The following is a 19,463-nucleotide window of genomic DNA, read 5'->3' as shown; positions in this document are numbered from 1 at the left end:
AAAGGCCATACGGGCCAAATACTCACGGAATTGATGGACAACGTGCACTGTTAATGGCGCTCACGAGAAAGTTTACTCCGATGCCACCAGATGGTAGCACACTGCAGCAGACTTTTGGCCCGCCAGGCATAAATCCCGCTAGACGGTAGCGCGCTCCTCACAATTCACTCACTATAAAATAAGATTAGTATGTGCGGTCTTAGCTATTGGAAGTTCTTCCCAAGTAGAACACAGCTCGTTACATCTGAGTTCTCAGTATGAGAAAATTCAGTCCAAATTTAGGTTTCCATTGCGAATAAGGTAAGAATTTGCGACATCATAGCAACATTTACTTTTATTTCATATGACTTTATACTCAGTATATGTTGTAGTTATACTGACAGAAAAACATATTTTGTAGGGACTCTGAATGAGATACAGTATACAATGTTTTGCATATTACCATATTGTAATCCATCTGAGGCGCTGAGAAGCATAGACCCATCATCGATTGTGAGATTGTAGCATATATTCATGCTTCTGACATCAGTTGATTTTATGGTGGGACAGCTTTATCTGTGCTATAGGCCAGCATTGTATATATGAACGTTCACGAAAAGCTGTCTCTCTGGTTTCTCTGATATTCACTTAAATGGAGGAAAAATGACTAGCGAACAAGTTGCCACTGCAAACAGAAGATTTTCTTAACTTACATTTCTCCAAGCAAATGAAAACTCATTACAAATAATGCATCATGAAACAGAGTTCACCTTGTACAACAGCAACAACGATGAGGACCTTCAAACTAAGCACAAACAACGGTGTCGTAGCAAGAGGGCTCCAAGCACAATTGGGGCTGAGCGGCTGATCTTGCTACCGAATTGCTGAAGGAGTGGTTCAGTGGCCGTGAACCATTGGGTCCACCACATACCGCGAGACCGCTATCGGCGTCTGACGGAAACGTCCAATTCCACAGCCAAATTAAAGACACTAGTAGGCTGATGTCGATATGTGATGCCGCAGTATTCATAACACTTCAATATTTCGGGACAAATGTTTCCTGGTGAGTGCAGTAACGACGTAGTGTTGAATACTGGAACCACATCATACTGAGGTTTATGAGCAGTCCGAGGATGTGAGAGCACTAATGTCACACCTGGATAACTTCCCTGCTGCCATGGTGATGATCTCTTATTTACAGAAAGAAACCTTTTTTGTATTTCAGACATTCCCAATATAGTGGATGATATAATATCAACCAGAAAGAGTCAGCAGTGGCGTCATTGTAGTAACGTCGTTTGTATGAATGTAAACTACCCGCTGTATACTGCTGATAAAAAGCTATCGGGTTTCCAGCCTGACGGCAGCGATAAGGCGTTGCGACGTTCCCACGAGATTCTGGCCAGAAGATGATGAGTATCACATTCATTGAAACATGGCAATATCTGAATGATGCCACCTGGATGGAAACCAGCGGTTTTTCATCACCATGTCTTATGTATTTGTGCTAAGTAGTCTTGTTGAGTAATCTGTAAAGGATTTCGTTCTTACAGACTGTGAGTACACCAGGAAATCTGATAATTTATATGCAACAAATCATTACATACATCAGGTAAAACTAGTTTTACATAGTACAAAGTAAGTGGTTTTCTCTCAGGATGGATTATTATAGTCATAATAAAGAAAATCAAAATCTGGTAATGGTTTTATGAACCTCTTGTTCCAATGGTTTTTACAATTATAGTATGTACGAGGGCGTGATTGTAGTTTGTATGAGAGTGAGTTGAAAAGTAATACCTCCGAATTTTTTATGTAAAAAGTCTTAAAGCTTTTTAATCATTACTCGTAAAACAAATGTTACTAACATTCTCCATTTTTATTCTTCGCGTCTACATATTTGCAGCTCTGCCCCTAGAGGACTCCCAATTGTAGTGCGTAACACGACGATGTGTAACGGCCGGCCGCTGGTGGCCGAGCGGTTCTAGGCGCTTCAGTCCGGAACCGCGCTACTGCTACGGTCGCAGGTTCCAATCCTGCCTCGGGCATGGATGTGTGTGATGTCCTTAGGTTAGTTAGGATTAAGTAGTTCTAAGTTCTAGAGGACTGATGACCTCAGATGTTAAGTCCCATAGTGCTCATAGCCATTTGAACCATTTTTTGATGTGTAACGTAACTACGTCACTGCGCGAGAAACAGCTCGCTGTAATCGAGTTTCGAGGTCGAAGAGTTCGCCCACACATGGCGCACCGTATCTTTCAGCATGACAATTCCAAACCTCGTACAAGCGCTGCGACCTGTGCAACAATCGGGCGCCTTGGTTTCACTGCCATCGATCATCATCCATGCAGTCGCGACTTGACCGCATCCGACTTCCGTCTGCTTCCAAAACTTAGAAAACGCCTTCCAGGGCTTTGATATTGATGCAGCAATGCAAAAAGAGGTGAGATTTGGCTCTGTCAACAAATTCAAATGATCTGAGGGACAGGGTGAACAGCAGTTCACGGCTGTAAGCTGATGACTCTACGGTGTACGGTTAGGTGTCTTCGTTGAGTGACTGTAGGAGGATACAAGATGTCTTCGACAGATTTTCTAGTTGGTGTGTTGAACGAAGGCTTGCTCTAAACGTAGAAAATGTAAGTTAATGCGGATGAGCAGGAAAAACAATCCTCTGAAGTTCGAATACAGCATTAGCAGTGGGCTGCTTCACACAGTCACATTATCACGTAAATGTGTCACGCATCGTTTAGTAACGTCAATGTACCGAATTTTTTAAACTATCTACTTGTCTGAATGCATTACGTCTTTACGAAGTCAATGGTTTGTTATGTATGTCTTTCTCGCTCTCGGTTTTCCTCTTCAGCTACTTCTGTTACTCTCTCGTGGTAAATGGCAACGCTGATAGTTGCTACATACGAGAGTTGGAACTTTAATAGTGGCAACTATTTATTTACAGCTTGTACAAAATAGATACGTGTTTCAAATTTTTACTGACCTAAAAAGTAGTCACCAGCATTGTGTTTAACCCGTTGTCAGAGACGTAGAAGTCATAGGATACTCTTAGCAGTGCCAGTTGTGTTGACAGTTCGAGAGGCCCGGTCTATTGCCCGACGAATTTACAGCAGTTCTGAAGCGAATGCCGTGAAGTGTTTCCTTCAGTTTAAAAATCGAGTTGAACTCACGATGGCTTAAGTCAGGGGAGTGCAGTAGGTGGTATAGCACTTAGCAGCCCCATCAGTCAAACAAGTCAGTAACAGCTTGCACTGTACGTGCTTGAGCATGGTCCTGCAAAATGATGGTCAGGTCCTGCAGAAAGTGTCATCACTTCTGTCTTTAAGCTGGTCGTAGGTTGTGTTCCAAAAATGAACAGCATAGAGACAGAAGTGATGACACATTCTGCAGGACCTGTCCATGATCTTGCAGGACAATGCTCAAGCACATACACTGCAAGCTGTTACTGATTTGCTTGACTGATGGGGCTGGTAAGTGCTATACCACCTATTGCACTCCTCTCATTTAAGCCCTCGGGAGTTCAACTAGATTTCTAAACTGATGGAAAGACTTCACGGCATTCGCTTCAGAACTGCTGTAAATTCGTCGGACAACAGACCGCGCCGCTCAAACTGTCAAAACAACTGGCACTGCTAAGAGTATCCTACAACTTCCACGTCTCTGGCAACGGGTTATACCCAATGATGGTGACTGCTTTGAAGGTCAGCAAAACTTTGAAACAAGTAGCTATTTTGTACAAGTCGCAAATAAATAGTTGCTACTATTAAAGTTCCAACCCTCGTACAAGAAATTGTACTTTCCTTCTGACTTTCTCTTCAACAAATGATAGACAAATGTCGTGTAAGCAATGGTGGGCGAAAAGGCAAGCAGATTCCCATGTCAGCTTGTTACAAGAATTGAACGTTTTTCCTAAACATTGGAATAATTACTTACGAATGGATGATTAAACTTATTCGAAGCTCCTTCCGTAACTTCATCGACTGTTTGAGACGCTATACAGGTCCGTACAAAGACATATCAGAGCATGGGAGACTGAAAGAAACTTTAAGGTTGCTTGCGACAGGAGGAAGTTACAAAAACCTCGAATTTCCTGCAATAACATCACCTCCAAATAGCAGCTCAAAAAATGGTTCAAATGGCTCTCAGCATTATGGGACTTAACATCTGAGGTCATCAGTCCCCCAGACTTAGAACTTCTTAAACCTAACGACATCACACACATCCACGCCCGAGGTAGGATTCGAACCTGCGACCGTAGCAGCAGCGCGGTTCCGGACTGAAGCGCCTAGGACCGCTCGGCCACAATGGCCGGCCCAATAACTGCTTCCAGTATTGTTTATATTGGAAACTACAGTATGTTTGAAACATCAGGCAGGTTAAAATTTTAGGCTTTATCGGTACTCCAAGCAGTGAACTTTACCCTTCGCTGGCAAGTGCTCTACCGAGTCAAATATGCAAGCATGACTCACGATTAGTCCTGACAGCGAAAGGCGAAGGTCCCAGGAGCAGCTACTATCCCCGCGCCAGCAGGAATCACAGCTGCTTGTATTCACCTCTGCTGACGCCGATGCAGTGTTCTGAACTGACAACCTATGCCCATTTACCGCAGTAACAATGATACAGTAAATATTTGCCTCTTGAACTTCGCTACTAGTGTTGCGCATGCGCACAGGATAGTTTCCTTCGGCCGCGGCACTCACCACCCTCTCGGCGAACTTCTCGCGCCGCGACCACAATAGCAGAACAGGTAAATGCCTGCTCGAGAGATTACCTCATGGACGAGCTGACGTCGCCTTGGTTCCCTCAGTAAAATGGAATTGCCCAGTATATCTGTACGTCGTACGATACCAAGATCACTGTTCATGGAAACGTTTGTTTCTGTTTAGCACTATTGGGGACTATGTTCGAGAGAAATTTAGCAAACCGACTTTAACTTCGAGTGAGAGGGCAGAAAGTGGCATCACCGCAGTGTCTTTACAAGTATGCAAGTGCGGTGCTGTTGCAGTATGGGATACAACTAGCAACGGCCAGTGCCGTTATCATGTACAATCTAAACAAGAGACTGTTTGGAGCGCCAAGCTAACAGCAAAGTTTTTATACAGGATGTATCATAATTAGTAGCGAAATCTGACATAGAGGAAATAAATTATAATAAAAGCAAAAATGTTCCAATTAATGTGTGTCCTTGAGGTTTTTTCTCATGAGGTTTGTGGTTTTGTCATCTGGGTTTAATTTTTTTAGCATAGAGATGAGGGATTCAGCAAATCGATGAAAGTGATAACATGTGGTTTTGCTCTTGATTTTTTTATAGGTCATGAGGTTTCTGAGATTTGGGATTTGTTCTGGCCATAATCTTCCTTTCTTCCATACTCCAAAGTCAAATTCATGGGAGAACTATTACGGTATACTGATAATTTTTACTTGTGGACCGTCTGACAGCAACTGAATAAAACACAATTTTAGTGCCATACGCGTTTCGCCTTTATTTTCTGCAAGGCATCATCAGTGGCCTGGAATATGTACCTATGTTTGCTATTTAATTTACATTTTTGTCACTGTACCTAAAGGTTATGAACAGTTCTGGTGGTTGGTATTTCCTATTAAGCAGTAATGTTTTGAACTGTACTTACAGGTTGCGTGGACGATTTCCTACGTATTACGCTCCGGTTGCAAACTTTCGAGTGTAATTTGGCAATAACATTCGATCTTTGGCAAAAACATTTGACAGTTGGCTACAGAAACCAAAACACTGCATCGAAACAAGTTTTCAGCTCATTGTGCTGTGGGATGTGTTAAAAAAAAACCGCATATTGGCATTCATAAGAAGAAGAACAACAACAAAAATGCAACAGGAGCGTAATACGTAGGAAATGGTCCACGCAACCTGTAAGTACAGTTCAAAACATTACTACTTAATAGGAAATACCAACCACCAGAACTGTTTATAACCTATAGATACAGTGACAAAAATGTAAATTAAATAGCAAACATACGTACATATTCCAGGCCACTGATGATGCCTTACAGAAAATAAAGGCGAAACGCGTATGGCACTAAAACTGTTTTATTCAGTTGCTGTCAGACGGTCCATAAGTAAAAATTATCAATATACCGTAGTATTACACGCAACTGAGGAAGACAGGGCTACAAAAGTTGAAGATGTCATGGGAGAACTCTCCAACCCTTTTGAGATAAAAACCAGTGTGTGGCAAGGAAATGGTCTCTCCCCACTGCTATTTAACTGCACTCTAGAAAAAGTAGTCAGAGGGTGGAATACGAAGATTCGAAATGGAATCCGACAGAGAACAAAAGACAAAGGCATTGAAGTCAATCTACCAGCCTTTGCAGGTGATGTGGCCCTCCTAGACGAGACCTGGGAAGAAGCCAAAGAACAGATCCTGGAATTACAGAAAAAAGATGAAAAATAGTCTAAAAATCTCTTTTGAATAGACCAACATAATGACAAACATTAAAAAAACACCAAAAGTTAATAAAATAGGAGAACAAAAAATAGAGGTCGTCAAAGAATTCAAATATCTTGGAGAACGGAACTGCCGGAATGCCCTCAAGGAAAAAAACAATGCTTTCTAGAAGATGTAAAGTTGAGCTGGTCTTCCAACTCACCAAAAATACATATAGCAAAAAGTCCCTCTCGTGGAATCCAAAAATAAGACATTACAGTTCAGTAACCAACCGTAAGCCCTGAATGCAACGAAACATTGTCTGTCCCAAGCCATGGCCTAATTGAAAGGCTGGAGGTCAAAGAAAGGAAGGTATTAAGAAAAATCCTTGCTCCCAGATTCCACACCAACAAACTAATTCACATCAGAAATGAAACCCTTAACCACACTACCGAAAAACTATCAGACACAAGAAAAGAAGAACCGATTTTTATGGACGTATCCTCACAATGAACCCAAACAGATCAACAAAGAAAGTTTTCACTACTTCTACAACCAAATTGGCTTAAGGAGACGGAGAAGAACTTAAAAGAATTCCAAATTACAGAAAATATACTCGTAGATAAAATTGCAAAAAACAAAAACAAAGAAAAGAAAGACGGTTCCCAAGTCAAAATGGAAACCAAGTGAACAACTCAGATCTCAGAAGAAGAACGAAAAGCAAGTGTAGAAGGAATGAAACAATACCGGGAAATAGAAACCCACATACATTAAAAAGTGAATGATTTAACGTACCCCAAGGTAGGGTGACACGAAAGAAGAAGAAATACGTGTCTGCAAATGAGTTTTGCGAAATAACTGCGAATCTGTTAGGAATCGTCAGTGGTTTCATTAAGAAATATTGTCTTGTTTTGTATAAATTCGATATGTAGCCTCTTCGATCAAGTCATCATCTAATTAGGTTGAAATTTCACGCAGAGCTACCATAATAAAAATACGATACTGCTAGAACACGTTATATGTTACATTTTGCTATAGATTGGTACTTGTTGCCGTTCTTGCATTTTGATCCAACACTGCACCAGTTTCTGCAGTGAAGTACGGCTTTTCTTTCAAGCGCATCCCCCCCCCCCCGTTTTTTTTTCGCAAGTCTTGACAACACTGTACAATTAGCTGTTCTGGTTCTTCGACCGTATCAACGAGAGTGCTACACACTTCAATTTTGAGATGATTCCAAACAGAAAAATCAAGATGGTTGAGTATAGGTGACATTGGAGACCAAGGCACAGGCGCTGCTGAACCTATCCACCTTGGACCATACTTGAGAGGTAGATGTCGTCTTACATCAACAGCAAATTTTGGTCGGTGTCCCCCCCATGCTCATACCAAATTCTCCAAAGCTGTGTTTCGTATGATAGGTTCTAGATTAAATTTGAGCCCAGTTATAAGGGGTTTAACCGAAAATTTTACATTTCCCATACATTTATATTAACTATGGCAAAAGATCATACTGAAGTTAGTGACAGTTCCGTACCTCACATTCGCATTTATCTCGAAAACGACTCTTTTAGCTACTGTTATGGTATACATTCACCTGTGTCAGCTTTCCCCAGCAGTTGTGATACACGCTGTATTTGTAATAACAAAAGTTTTATTGTGTATTTCTAGTTAAATAATAAATAACGTGTGGCTTGTAGTTTTGTACAAATATTTTTATCTGACATCATTTCAGTGACGGGCGCGACAATTTAAATTGGTGCTGTCACAAGTTTTCCGACCTAACTCCACTGCGATGAAACTGTGAACGCTACCATTCAGGTAGGGGTGGGGATAATTACTCATACATTAGTGACAAAAGTCTTCGTCACCTTCACTCCTAGGGATTGGGCTAACTGCATTTTCTGTCTTCAAGCGATATCGTTGATCCTATCTCATTTTGGGCCTGGAACAATTTCTACTTTTTATCGGGCTGTATGTCCACAGTTGTTTCGTCAGACTTTCTTCTGGTCACACGTTCTTTCCGCCTTTTCAGTATTTCGCTGTTGCATTATTTATCCCTTCAATATTCAGTTCTTCTATAATTTCGCTGTTCTTAGAAATATCGTTTCAGCTGCCTCACTTTTTCTCTTATCCTTATTTGTGAGAGTCCAAGTCTCACTCTCATACAGCAGAGACGTCATAGCCATAGTTTTACAAAGCTTTCTGTTTACTTTCTACCTCCCTTGCTTAAGGTTCTGTTAACATAAAAAAACTTTCAGATAGCCGGCCGGGGTGGCCGAGCCGTTCTAGGCGCTACAGTCTGGAACCGCGCGACCGCTACGGTCGCAGGTTCGAATCCTGCCTCGGGCATGGATGTGTGTGATGCCCTTAGGTTAGTTAGGTTTAAGTAGTTCTAAGTTCTAGGGGACTGATGACCTCAGAAGTTAAGTCCCATAGCGCTCAGAGCCATTTGAACCTTTCAGACAACTGTCAACAGCATCAATATACTTGGAGAAATGCGTGATAAACACTGTGTTGTCTTACAGTACATTTGTTCACTGCCAGGTGCGATCATGGTCCATCCCCTCAGTGCTAGCACAAAAATGGAAACAAAGTGAAAACTGTGGCTCTCAAAGCACATTACATTTTTATGAGAATTATTCGTCGAAAAAATTAAGTATCCTTACGAAAAATAGTTACTGTAACAACTTCACATGACATACATGCTACATAACCAGGAAAGTATACGGCAATGCAGACTTTAAAAATAAAAAAATTAATACTTAACTTTCTAATAAGGACTTAAGCAAGCAGAAAACAACACTGAAAATATGAAAATGGCACATCTCTGTGCCCCTAACCCTCCTTTGTAAATTCTTACACTTTTATGATGTAACAATAATTTCACAGCTAGGGTCATTTTGTTCTGATCATATATATGTACATATTTTCTGAGAGTTAAATTCATTGTTGGATTTTGCATACTGATGCTGTTGGATAATATAAGGCGTTTTTGGCTACGGCAGGTTCAGATTACTGGTAAATTAGTTCAATAAAACTGCTTAGTGGTGGATAGTAGGGTCACACATGCTGTAATAAAATGAAGAACTACATTTTTTTATGACACTGTTGGAAGTGATTTTAGCCTTGGCATCTCAACTGGTTCATTATACGTATCCTCGATCTTTTAATATGGACTTGATGTTGGAATTGTTTTGACTGTTGTTTTGTTTTTAGTGGTATTGCCTCTTACAATGTTTCTGCATAACTCGCCTATGTATATTTTCATATCTTGTAGTTCTTACCAAATGATCTGTTTGTCTTTATCCTGTTATATTATTATATCATGTGACATTACAACAGCATCATGTGACTGTTATATTACTTAATATTGTACATGTCTATGTATATTCTGATATATGGTAGTTTTCACCAAATGATTGGTTTGTTTTCATCATGTGACATTATAATGTCATGTAACATTTTAATAGCATCATGTGACTATTATATTACATAATATACCATTTTCTTTTACCATGTTTCTTTTATTGTAATCTGAGTGTATGTGTATCTCTCTGTGACTATACTACGTTGTACATATATTTTGTAACTTGTTTGACATATGATTTTTGACCTTGACTTGTAACTTCTTTAATCAACTCTTCTGTGTTATTATGTATATAGAATGAAGTGGCGAGTGAAGATTTGTATGAAGGCTGGGAATCGAACCAAGGTCTCCTGCTTGTGCGTTAGCCAATAAGCACCTTGGCACAGCCAAAGTAGACTGGGCTGGCAGTGAGAAATTGGACCGAGGAGGGAGGCGTGCCAGGGTAATCCGTGCAGCTGTGTGAACCGCTGTGCCAACGTGTCTTAGCGGCTAATGCATCTACCTACTCAGCAGGAGACCTGGGTTCGATTCCCAGCCTTGGTACAAATTTTCACTCACCACTTCATTCTATATACATAAAATCATACCTGTAGGAAACCATAAAGTGTCTGAAATTGGGACATTTCATTTGTTTTGGGCGTTAGCCTACTGACTCTTGTTCTGATGCGTGATCGCTGCTCTTAAACGTTCTCAAGATTTCAAGGTTGTTTTGTGCTTCGTTAAACATGTATTACTGCGTTGAGTATCAATTTTCTTATGTTTTCAGGTCAGCAGTGGCGTATATTGTCCTGGTTAAATAGGATGTACACCATGTCCATTCATTACATTGGCTGTTTTTCGTAAGTACATTTAATTTTTCCGACAAATAATGCTCATGAAAATGTTATGTGTTTTGAGATTCACGGGTTTCACTTTGTTTCCATTTTCGTGCTAGCAGAGGGGGTGGGGGTGGGGGATGGACCATGATGGAAACCGCTATGGAATAAATGTATTGCAAGACAGCAGAGTGTGTATCACACATTTCTTCTGGTTCTGTTTATAGTTTCTAAGTAAGTCAAACTGTTTACTTGTGCAGTTATTCTGTTATTAACAAGAAATTTTTAATATGGTAGGCTTAACTCCCTTAAATGCAATTACCTTCCCTTTATTAAGATTTCCGCATTGTATTATGTGTACAGAAAGTGCAACTTACGTACGACATCAGTAAAAGCCCAAGGAAGACAACTAATCTCTGGGATTGGTGGGGGAGCGGAGGGGGAAGGGATCCGGAGGGGGAAGGGGCGTCAAATGATATATCGGCTGTGTGCACCCGAATGTTCTCGAACCGACCCTGGCTGCAGCGTGTGTGAACTCGACTTCATAGCGACAATGGTCGACGCGTCACTTGCTATTGTGCCTCTACTTCGCATACGCACACGGCTTCGCACCATGCAACACGTAGTGGGGAGAAGCGGGACCCAGCTTCTCAGCAGCTGTCACGCGGTAATGAAAAACCACTAGAGAACGAGCAGGCCGGCCCAGCCCCATGTGAAACACTGTTACGGACGCGCCGTATAGCAGGCCGGGCCGCAGTCAGCTGTTGCCTAATTGCCTGCGCGGCCGACGTGACGTTTCCTCACTGTCTGCGGCAGACAGGCGGGAGGCAGGCTAGGAAGCGAGGCGGCCGTGTGTTTTGAGCGCATTAGCGTGCGTGTGTGTTCCGCCCAGGTGGCCGGGAAGCCTAATTACCGCCGCTGCTAATGACGGCTAATAACGGCCGGCCGGGCTTCGGGGAACGGCCAGCGCTCCGGGACACACTGTGTTTGCTTTCCACGAGCGCGGAGGCGCGCGCGTGTGTAATAGTATAATATACGACAGTAGGCCGTTCCATTACCTTCTGGGAACAGTCACGCTGTTGGGTGCTTCCCAACACTCTCTGAGGACACTGCGTACGCTTCCAGCAGGGGTAGAATGTCAGTAGTTCTCCTATGGCCCCACAGCACTGGGACGCCACGCCAGGTCTATTGGCCGCTATGCTGACAGAGCTCAGGTCCGGCAGTATAAAAGAAGTACACTACTGGCCATTAAAATTGCTACACCTAGAAGAAATGCAGATGATAAACGGGTATTCATTGGACAAATATATTATACTAGAACTGACATGTAATTACATTTTCACGCAATTTGGGTGCATAGACCCTCAGAAATCAGTACCCAGAACAACCACCTCTGGCCGTAATAACGGCATTGATACGCCTGGGCGTTGAGTCAAACAGAGCTTGGATGGCGTGTACAAGTACAGCTGCCCATGCAGCTTCCACACAATACCACAGTTCATCAAGAGTAGTGACTGGCATATTGTGACGAGCCAGTTGTTCGGCCACCATTGACCAAACGTTTTCAATTGGTGTGAGATCTGGAGAATGTGCTGTCCAGGGCAGCAGTGGAACATTTTCTGTATCCAGAAAGGCCCGTACAGGACCTGCAACATGCGGCCGTGCATTATACTGCTGAAATGTAGGGTTTCGCAGGGATCGAATGAAGGGTAGAGCCACGGGTCGTAACGCATCTGAAACGTAACGTCCACTGTTCAAAGTGCCGTCAATGCGAACAAAAGGTGACCGAGACGTGTAACCAATTGCACCCCATACCATCACGCCCGGTGATACGCCAGTATGGCGATGACGAATACACGCTTCCAATGTGCGTTCACCGCGATGTTGCCAAACACGGATGCGACCATCATGATGCTGTAAACAGAACCTGGGGTCATCCGAAAAAATGACGTTTTGCCATTCGTGCACCCAGGTTCGTCATTGAGTACACCATCGCAGGCGCTCCTGTCTGTAATGGAGCGTCAAGGGTAACCGCAGCCATGGTCTCCGAGCTGATAGTACATGCTGCTGCAAACGTCGTCGAAGTCTTCGTGCAGATGGTTGTCTTTCAAATTCCCGCATCTCGTGGTCGTGCGGTAGCGTTCTCGCTTCCCACGCCCGGGTTCCCGGGTTCGATTCCCGGCGGGGTCAGGGATTTTCTCTGCCTCGTGAAGGCTGGGTGTTGTGTGATGTTCTTAGGTTAGTTAGGTTTAAGTAGTTCTAAGTTCTAAGGGACTGATGACCATGGATGTTAAGTCCCATAGTGCTCAGAGCCATTTGAACCATTTTTTTTGTCTTTCAAACGTCCCCATCGACGTGGCTGCACGATCCGTTACAGCCATACGAATAAGATAGCTGTCATCTCGACTGCTAGTGATACGAGGCCGTTGGGATCCAGCACGTCATTCCGTATTACCCTCCTGAACGCACCGATTCCATATTCTGCTAACAGTTATTGGATCTCGACCAACGCGAGCAGCAATGTCGCGATACGATAAACCGAAATCGCCATAGGCTACAATCCGACCTTTATCAAAGTCGGAAACGTGATGGTATGCATTTCTCCTCCTTACACGAGGCATCATAACAACGTTTCACCAGGCAGCGCCGGTCAACTGCTGTTTGTTTATGAGAAATCGGTTGGAAACTTTGCTCATGTCAGCACGTTGTAGGTCTCGCCACCTTGTGTGAATGCTCTGAAAAGCTAATCATTTGCATATCATGGCATCTTCTTCCTGTCGGTTAAATTTCGCGTGTGTAGCACATAATCTTCGTGGTGTAGCAATTTTAATGGCCAGTAGTGTATTACACAACGATCCGCCGCCAACGGTAATGGTCTAGCGCGACAGCCATCTAGCGGTAGAGCGGGTGACACTACGAAAATGACAGACACATTTATTTTAATCGTATGGCTAGGAACCCCCGTCGGGCAGGCCATTCGGCAGATGCCGGTCTCAATTTGACGCCACTTCGGCGACCTACAGTCGATGAGGATGATAGGATGATGATGAGGACAGCACAACACCAAGTCCCTGAGCGGAGAAAATTCCCCGACCCAGCCAGAATCGAACCAGGGCCCAGAGGATTGACAATCTGTCACGCTGACGAGTCAGCTACCGGGGGCGGACAACAGACACATTATCCGAGCGATAGATTAGAGAGCAGTTCTAAATTGCCATCAATCGCCGGATGCACAGTAGGCAGCGATAAGTCGCGCATACGTAGGAGGGGGTACCGTAGTGCTTTCTGCTTGTTATTTGGTTATTGTTACATGGCTAGATTTTCGTGTTGGGATTTTCCGTACTTTTTTCAGTACGTACGTTTCTATAAATGCAAAATTTTTGTAGCCGGTAGACTTTCTTTAATTCTAGCTGTTTGTGAAAGCATTTTTTCTATTGATTGCTTCGTAAAAGAAATGGAGCAAAGAGGCGTTGAGCGTCTTAATTCGGTATACAAGGAGGAAAGGCTATGTATGACCCGCACGACCTGCTTCTGAGTAATATGCATGTAGCGTTACACGGTGATTTTCTATTTGTATTGTAATGTCTTAGGTAGGAGACGAGGTACTGGCAGAAGTAAAGCTGTGAGGACGGGGCGTGAGTCGTGCTTGGGTCGCTCAGATGGTAGAGCACTTGCCCGCGAAAGGCGAAGGTCCCGAGTTCGAGTCTCGGTCCGGCACACAGTTTTAATCTGCCAGGAAGTTTCGTAATGTCTTAGCTTACGAACGTTCATGTTTGATTTGACCGCATCTCTTGCTTTATTTCAGCATACCAGGAAAGAGATACTGGCAGTGAAGGCGAGAGAGTCCGTGCAGTTTCGCCCAGTACGACCGATGAGGTCAGCAAAACTCTGGCACATATATATCTCAAATACGTAAAAATAACCCAAGTGGGCCTTTAAATACTAATCCTTTGAAGTGTGACCGATGACCTCAGCGATTTGGTCCCATAGAAACTTACCACCACCTTTAAAGTGTTGCAAATTGGAGTGCGTACATCCACGCCAACTTCTGAAATGGTTGGCTGTGTGATACTGTGGCTAAAAGCCAGACTCACAACAGACTCTTCAGGCGCCAGGAAATGTAACGTTAAAGCCAGGCTGCAACATAACTGGGCATCAGTCAGTGATCTAGGCTGGTACGATCACAAAAAGTATAAACATATGATTTAATTCTTACTTTCGAGAAGGTGAGACAGCTTCCCTCGTGACTGTGTCGCACTTGCTAATTCCATCTCCTATCATAGACAGCAGCTTCTCAAAACAGGCCACGTCGATCCTCACGAAGTTCCGAAACTGTTGCGCATCTTCGGGTCTCAGTTCTTTCATAAGCAGTGAATATATTCCCCTGGCTTCGTCTCTTCTTTTCAGCAAGCGTCAAACCCAAGAACTTCTGGCATTTCGTTTACGACGTCGTTCTGCCCCAATCCGAAAATTTACTGTTACTGCCAGGGCAGTAGCTCCAAAAACAAGTGGATCCTCCATGTGCAAGATACCAAATTTAGATGTATATATACTTGCGTAACCAAGTGTAAATTAGAAATTTGTCGTAAGGACTGTGGGACCAAACTGCTGAGGTCATCGGTCCCTAGGCCTACACACTAATTAAACTAACTTACGCTAAGGACAACACACACACCCATGCCCGAGAGAGGACTCGAACCTCCGACGGAAGAACCGCATGAACCGTGACAAGACGCCTCAAACCGCACGGCTACCCCGCGCGTCACTAACCAATTGTTGTAATATAAAGCTACTGAGTCTGTAATTCAGAACAGTAGTCACTTACATATGAGAATAACGATTGCTTAATAATTAATGATAAAAAAACGATTTCTTATGAAATATGAAGCTTTAGCTCACAGAAATAATATGAGCGAATGACATTCCAATATATCACACATTATCCCTCGTGTTCCACGCGGCAGAACGAACGATTTTTCAAGAGATCAAACACTTCTGTTTGCGTTTCGCGCACTATTACCGTCTATTGCGCATGTGCGCCAGGTTTATACCGCGTGGATGGTGTAATAGGTCGACGTGAACCAGGCTGTAGTTAACAAATATGAACGTTTGGAACGCTGATGAATTGGTGTACGGTTTAGGCGCATCGTGTAAGAGGGGCTTAAGACGACAGCAGAGATGCCAGAGGAAAGCCTTAAGTCTCCTCTCAGTAGAAATGCTACGAGCTCTGTGTGCAAGTTCGAAATACAAAGGGAATGCAGGAAAAGCAGTTCTTGGTGAATCCCTTCATTGCTCGTCGTGACATTACCGGGTTGTTTGACATGCTTTCTAATGATTTAAAAAATTGTAGTGCCAAATTTCCCAGTATCCTGAGAAAGTCATTTTGTTCATTTGACGAGGAAGAGGATATCTTCTGAGACTAACTGACGAAATATGTCACTGTTTCCAGGAAAGTAAACTCACCAGAGGAAAATATTTTCGTGGCCTGTGTACTCGGTAGCTAATTATTTGTTGTCTGCAGTGACATTTACAGTTTTAGTTGTAACTGTAAAGTATACACAGAAGTGCTTTTCATTTTTTATTTGAAAAATACGAGGGCTGTTCGGAAAGTCAGATCCAATCGGTCGCGAAATGTAAATCACAACGAAAATAGAATATGTTTCATTTGCAACAATTAGCTACAGCTTCCAACTACTTTTCTACACAGTCGCCGCTCTGACTGAGACATTTGCCATAGCACTGTACGAACTTTCCAGTAACATCTTCATAGAAAGCAGCCGCCTGTGCTAGCTACCAATTCTCTATGCTGATCTGCAGCTTGTTGTCTGTGCCAAAATATTGTCTTCATATGCAGCGGTTCATGTGAGCAGAGAGGGAACTCTGAGGGAGCAAAGGCCGGACTGTATGGTGGGTGACGAAACACTTCCCATCGAAAACGCTGCAGGAGCCACCTTATTGCCCCTACAGTATGCCGCCGAAGAATGTCATGAAGAAGAAAATGCATGACAGTTATGTCGTGAGGGCTGCATGAAATCAGGCGAAATCTCCCACGGGCACCCATACTTGGCGCGACACACCGTTTTCCAGGCATCTTTACGCACTCACTGTGCGATCGGAATTGAAAAGAGCAACGTGATTCGATCGATGGTCGTATTAGAGATACTGTCCAACCCATCTATGCGAAGCTTCATCGGATTTTCACTGTCGTATTCATTTTACAATCGATGAGGCTTTACTTTGTGAATAGCAGTCACGCGTTATTATAGACTGAAATCAAATTTACAAATCTTTTCGACAAGAAGTTGGAAACCTGTCTGCTTTGTTTATGTATCTTTTTTCTTAAAATAATTGTAATGTGTATGATGTATCTAGCCCATTGGCATCACTTGCGGAAGCAGGAGATGTAGCTGTACTATTTCAGTCCGGAAGTGGTGGTGGTGGTTAGTATTTAACGTCCCGTCGACAACGAGGTCATTAGAGACGGAGCGCAAGCTCGGGTTAGGGAAGGATTGGGAAGGAAATCGGCCGTGCCCTTTCAAAGGAACCATCCCGGCATTTGCCTGAAACGATTTAGGGAAATCACGGAAAACCTAAATCAGGATGGCCGGAGACGGGATTGAACCGTCGTCCTCCCGAATGCGAGTCCAGTGTTCTAACCACTGCGCCACCTCGCTCGGTAGAGTCCGGAAGTAGGTTTCAAGAAAAACTTACGTAGCCCGAACAGTAAACGTGCTTTGTCTGTGGTGTAAAGCTCTTGTGGTTGGAGTGGAGCATCAGGAATAGGCTGTGAGAAAAATGAGGATCCAAAAGTTCTACGATCTCCAGCCAGCCAGCGTCCAGAAAGTGAGTTATTGTAAGTACTTTGAACACAAGTGTGGTGTAGACAGGCTTATTCTTCGACTTGAGCTTCATTTACGACCCTCTAAATTCCCAACACCTTCTTTTTGCAGTTCCCGTTTTGAGTAGTTCTGAGATGGACTGTCCCAAGTTTCTGTCTCACGTGAACCTCGCAGCTAATACAGGGTGTCCGAAAAGTCTTTCTCTGATTACATAAATTGATAACTTAAGCTAGAAGTAAGATATAAATATGAAACTTGTGTCGAATTGATTACAACTATCAAAGTTTTTTTTCCGTTTTAGTTTCGCAGTACGTAAGTAGTGGATGAGGTGCAGTGCCCAAGAAGCCATGTTAACCAATCAGCAGAAGGCACAGTGTGTCCTGTGGTACCATGAGACACGATCACCAACCACAGTGCAGAGACACTTCCAGACAACATTTGGAAGGAATCCACCTGATGTCAAGAGCGTAATTCCTGTTATGAGAAGTTCAAGAAAAGAACACAGGATCCGAGGTCTGGTCGACCAAGAACCTCAGCAGACAGGGTGGAAGCTGTAAGGCAGTCTTTTCTGCGAAGTCCGAAGAAATCGGTAGGCAGAGCCTCACGTGAATTACAGATGCCAAAAAGCTCTCTCCATGACATTTTACACAAACGTTTATTGTTTCGTGCATACAAAGTGCAAATCGTTCAGGCCTTGTTGCCCAATGACAGTCCATGTCGGTATGACTTTGCGGTCGAAATGCTATCACGTATTGAGGACGATGATGGTTATCTTTTTGTCATTGGAGTAGTGAATCGCCATAATGTGCGCATTTGGGGTTCACAACCCCCTGGCGAGGTCATGGAGTGCACCAGAGGCAGTCCAAAGGTGAATGTTTGGTGCGCGCTATTGCACGATCGAATTATCGGGCCATTCTTCTTCGCTGAGGCTACCATCACATCTGCAGTGTATCTGGACATGTTGCAACTGTTTGCTGTTCCTCAGCTGCTTCAGTATCACCCCGATATCTTGTTTCAGCAAGACGGTGCACCACCTCATTGGGGTTTGGACGTCCGTGCCTATCTCGATATGACCTTTCCTGGGCGATAGATTGGTCATGAAGGGCCAACGGTTTAGTCTCCACGCTCTCCTGACATAAGCCCGTTACACTTCTTTTTATGGGGTTATGTCAAGGACGGGGTATATCGAACACGTGTACCAGATCTTGAAATCCTGCGGCAACAGATAACCACAGTCGTTGAATCTATCCCTCCAGTGATGTTGGCTAATGTGTGGACGGAAATTGCATATCGCCTAGATGTGCTACGTGCTACCAAGGGTGCTCATGTGGAAGTTAACTGATGTGTGAAAAAAACTTTGATAGTTTGTAAACAATTAGACACCAGTCTCATATTTGTATCTTACTTCGAGAGTGAGTTATCAATTTATGTAATCAGGGAAAGACTTTTCTGACACCCTGTAGATTCGGTGCAAAACTGACCACAGTGATCATGTGGACGGATAAAACTAAGTACGGGTGAGCGGCAGGTAGCGCTCGGCGGGTCTTCTGGCGTCCCGGTGCTGGAGCGGCTATACGCCGTCGTGTGTTCCACCTGCAGCGCCGCCAGGCTGGCAGGCCTGCCAGCAGAACATGGTGACTGCTGCTCTGCCTGCAGAGCTGACACACTCTGGTAGACGCCAGGTGCGGCAGCCTCCATTGCGTACCGTGCTTCTGTCTGGCGCCTCTACCAGCAGACCTGCTGTGGCGTCTCAGTGAGTTAGGGCCCTGTAGGTCTACTGGCGCAACTCAACGGCATCGCAGCGTCGCGCTAACGTTGGACACCTGTCGCTTGGGAGTCTGACCCACTATTCTGCATTGTATGTACTGAAACGGTACAGTAGTTTTCGCTCTATAAGCAGCAGGTTTCGCTGCTCGCTCGCACCGGGAAATAAAAACAGAGGCGGCTCCGCAGCCAATTTTATTACACGACGCGGCCGGCCGCGGGGGCAACAAAACCCATGTGGATGGTTGGAAAGAAATGTGTCAGGCTTCAGAATACGTATTTATATGTG

At 43.8% G+C, this 19,463-nt stretch overlaps 1 protein-coding gene across 1 annotated transcript in view; it reads right to left on the bottom strand.

Annotated features, from left to right (window-relative positions):
- LOC124776113 (homeobox protein aristaless-like) overlaps positions 1 to 19,108 on the bottom strand; it is a 372,638-nt gene extending 353,530 nt beyond the window's left edge. The window contains exon 1 of the mRNA XM_047250955.1: positions 18,892 to 19,108. Within this exon, the coding sequence (XP_047106911.1) occupies positions 18,892 to 19,108 (217 nt within the window). The remainder of the gene's footprint in view (positions 1 to 18,891) is intronic.
- Between the last annotated feature and the right edge of the window lie 355 nt (positions 19,109 to 19,463).

Source organism: Schistocerca piceifrons, chromosome 2 (assembly GCF_021461385.2).
Source record: "Schistocerca piceifrons isolate TAMUIC-IGC-003096 chromosome 2, iqSchPice1.1, whole genome shotgun sequence".
NCBI classification, from domain to species: Eukaryota; Metazoa; Arthropoda; class Insecta; order Orthoptera; family Acrididae; genus Schistocerca; species Schistocerca piceifrons.
This window is presented reverse-complemented; position numbering and strand designations above follow the sequence as displayed.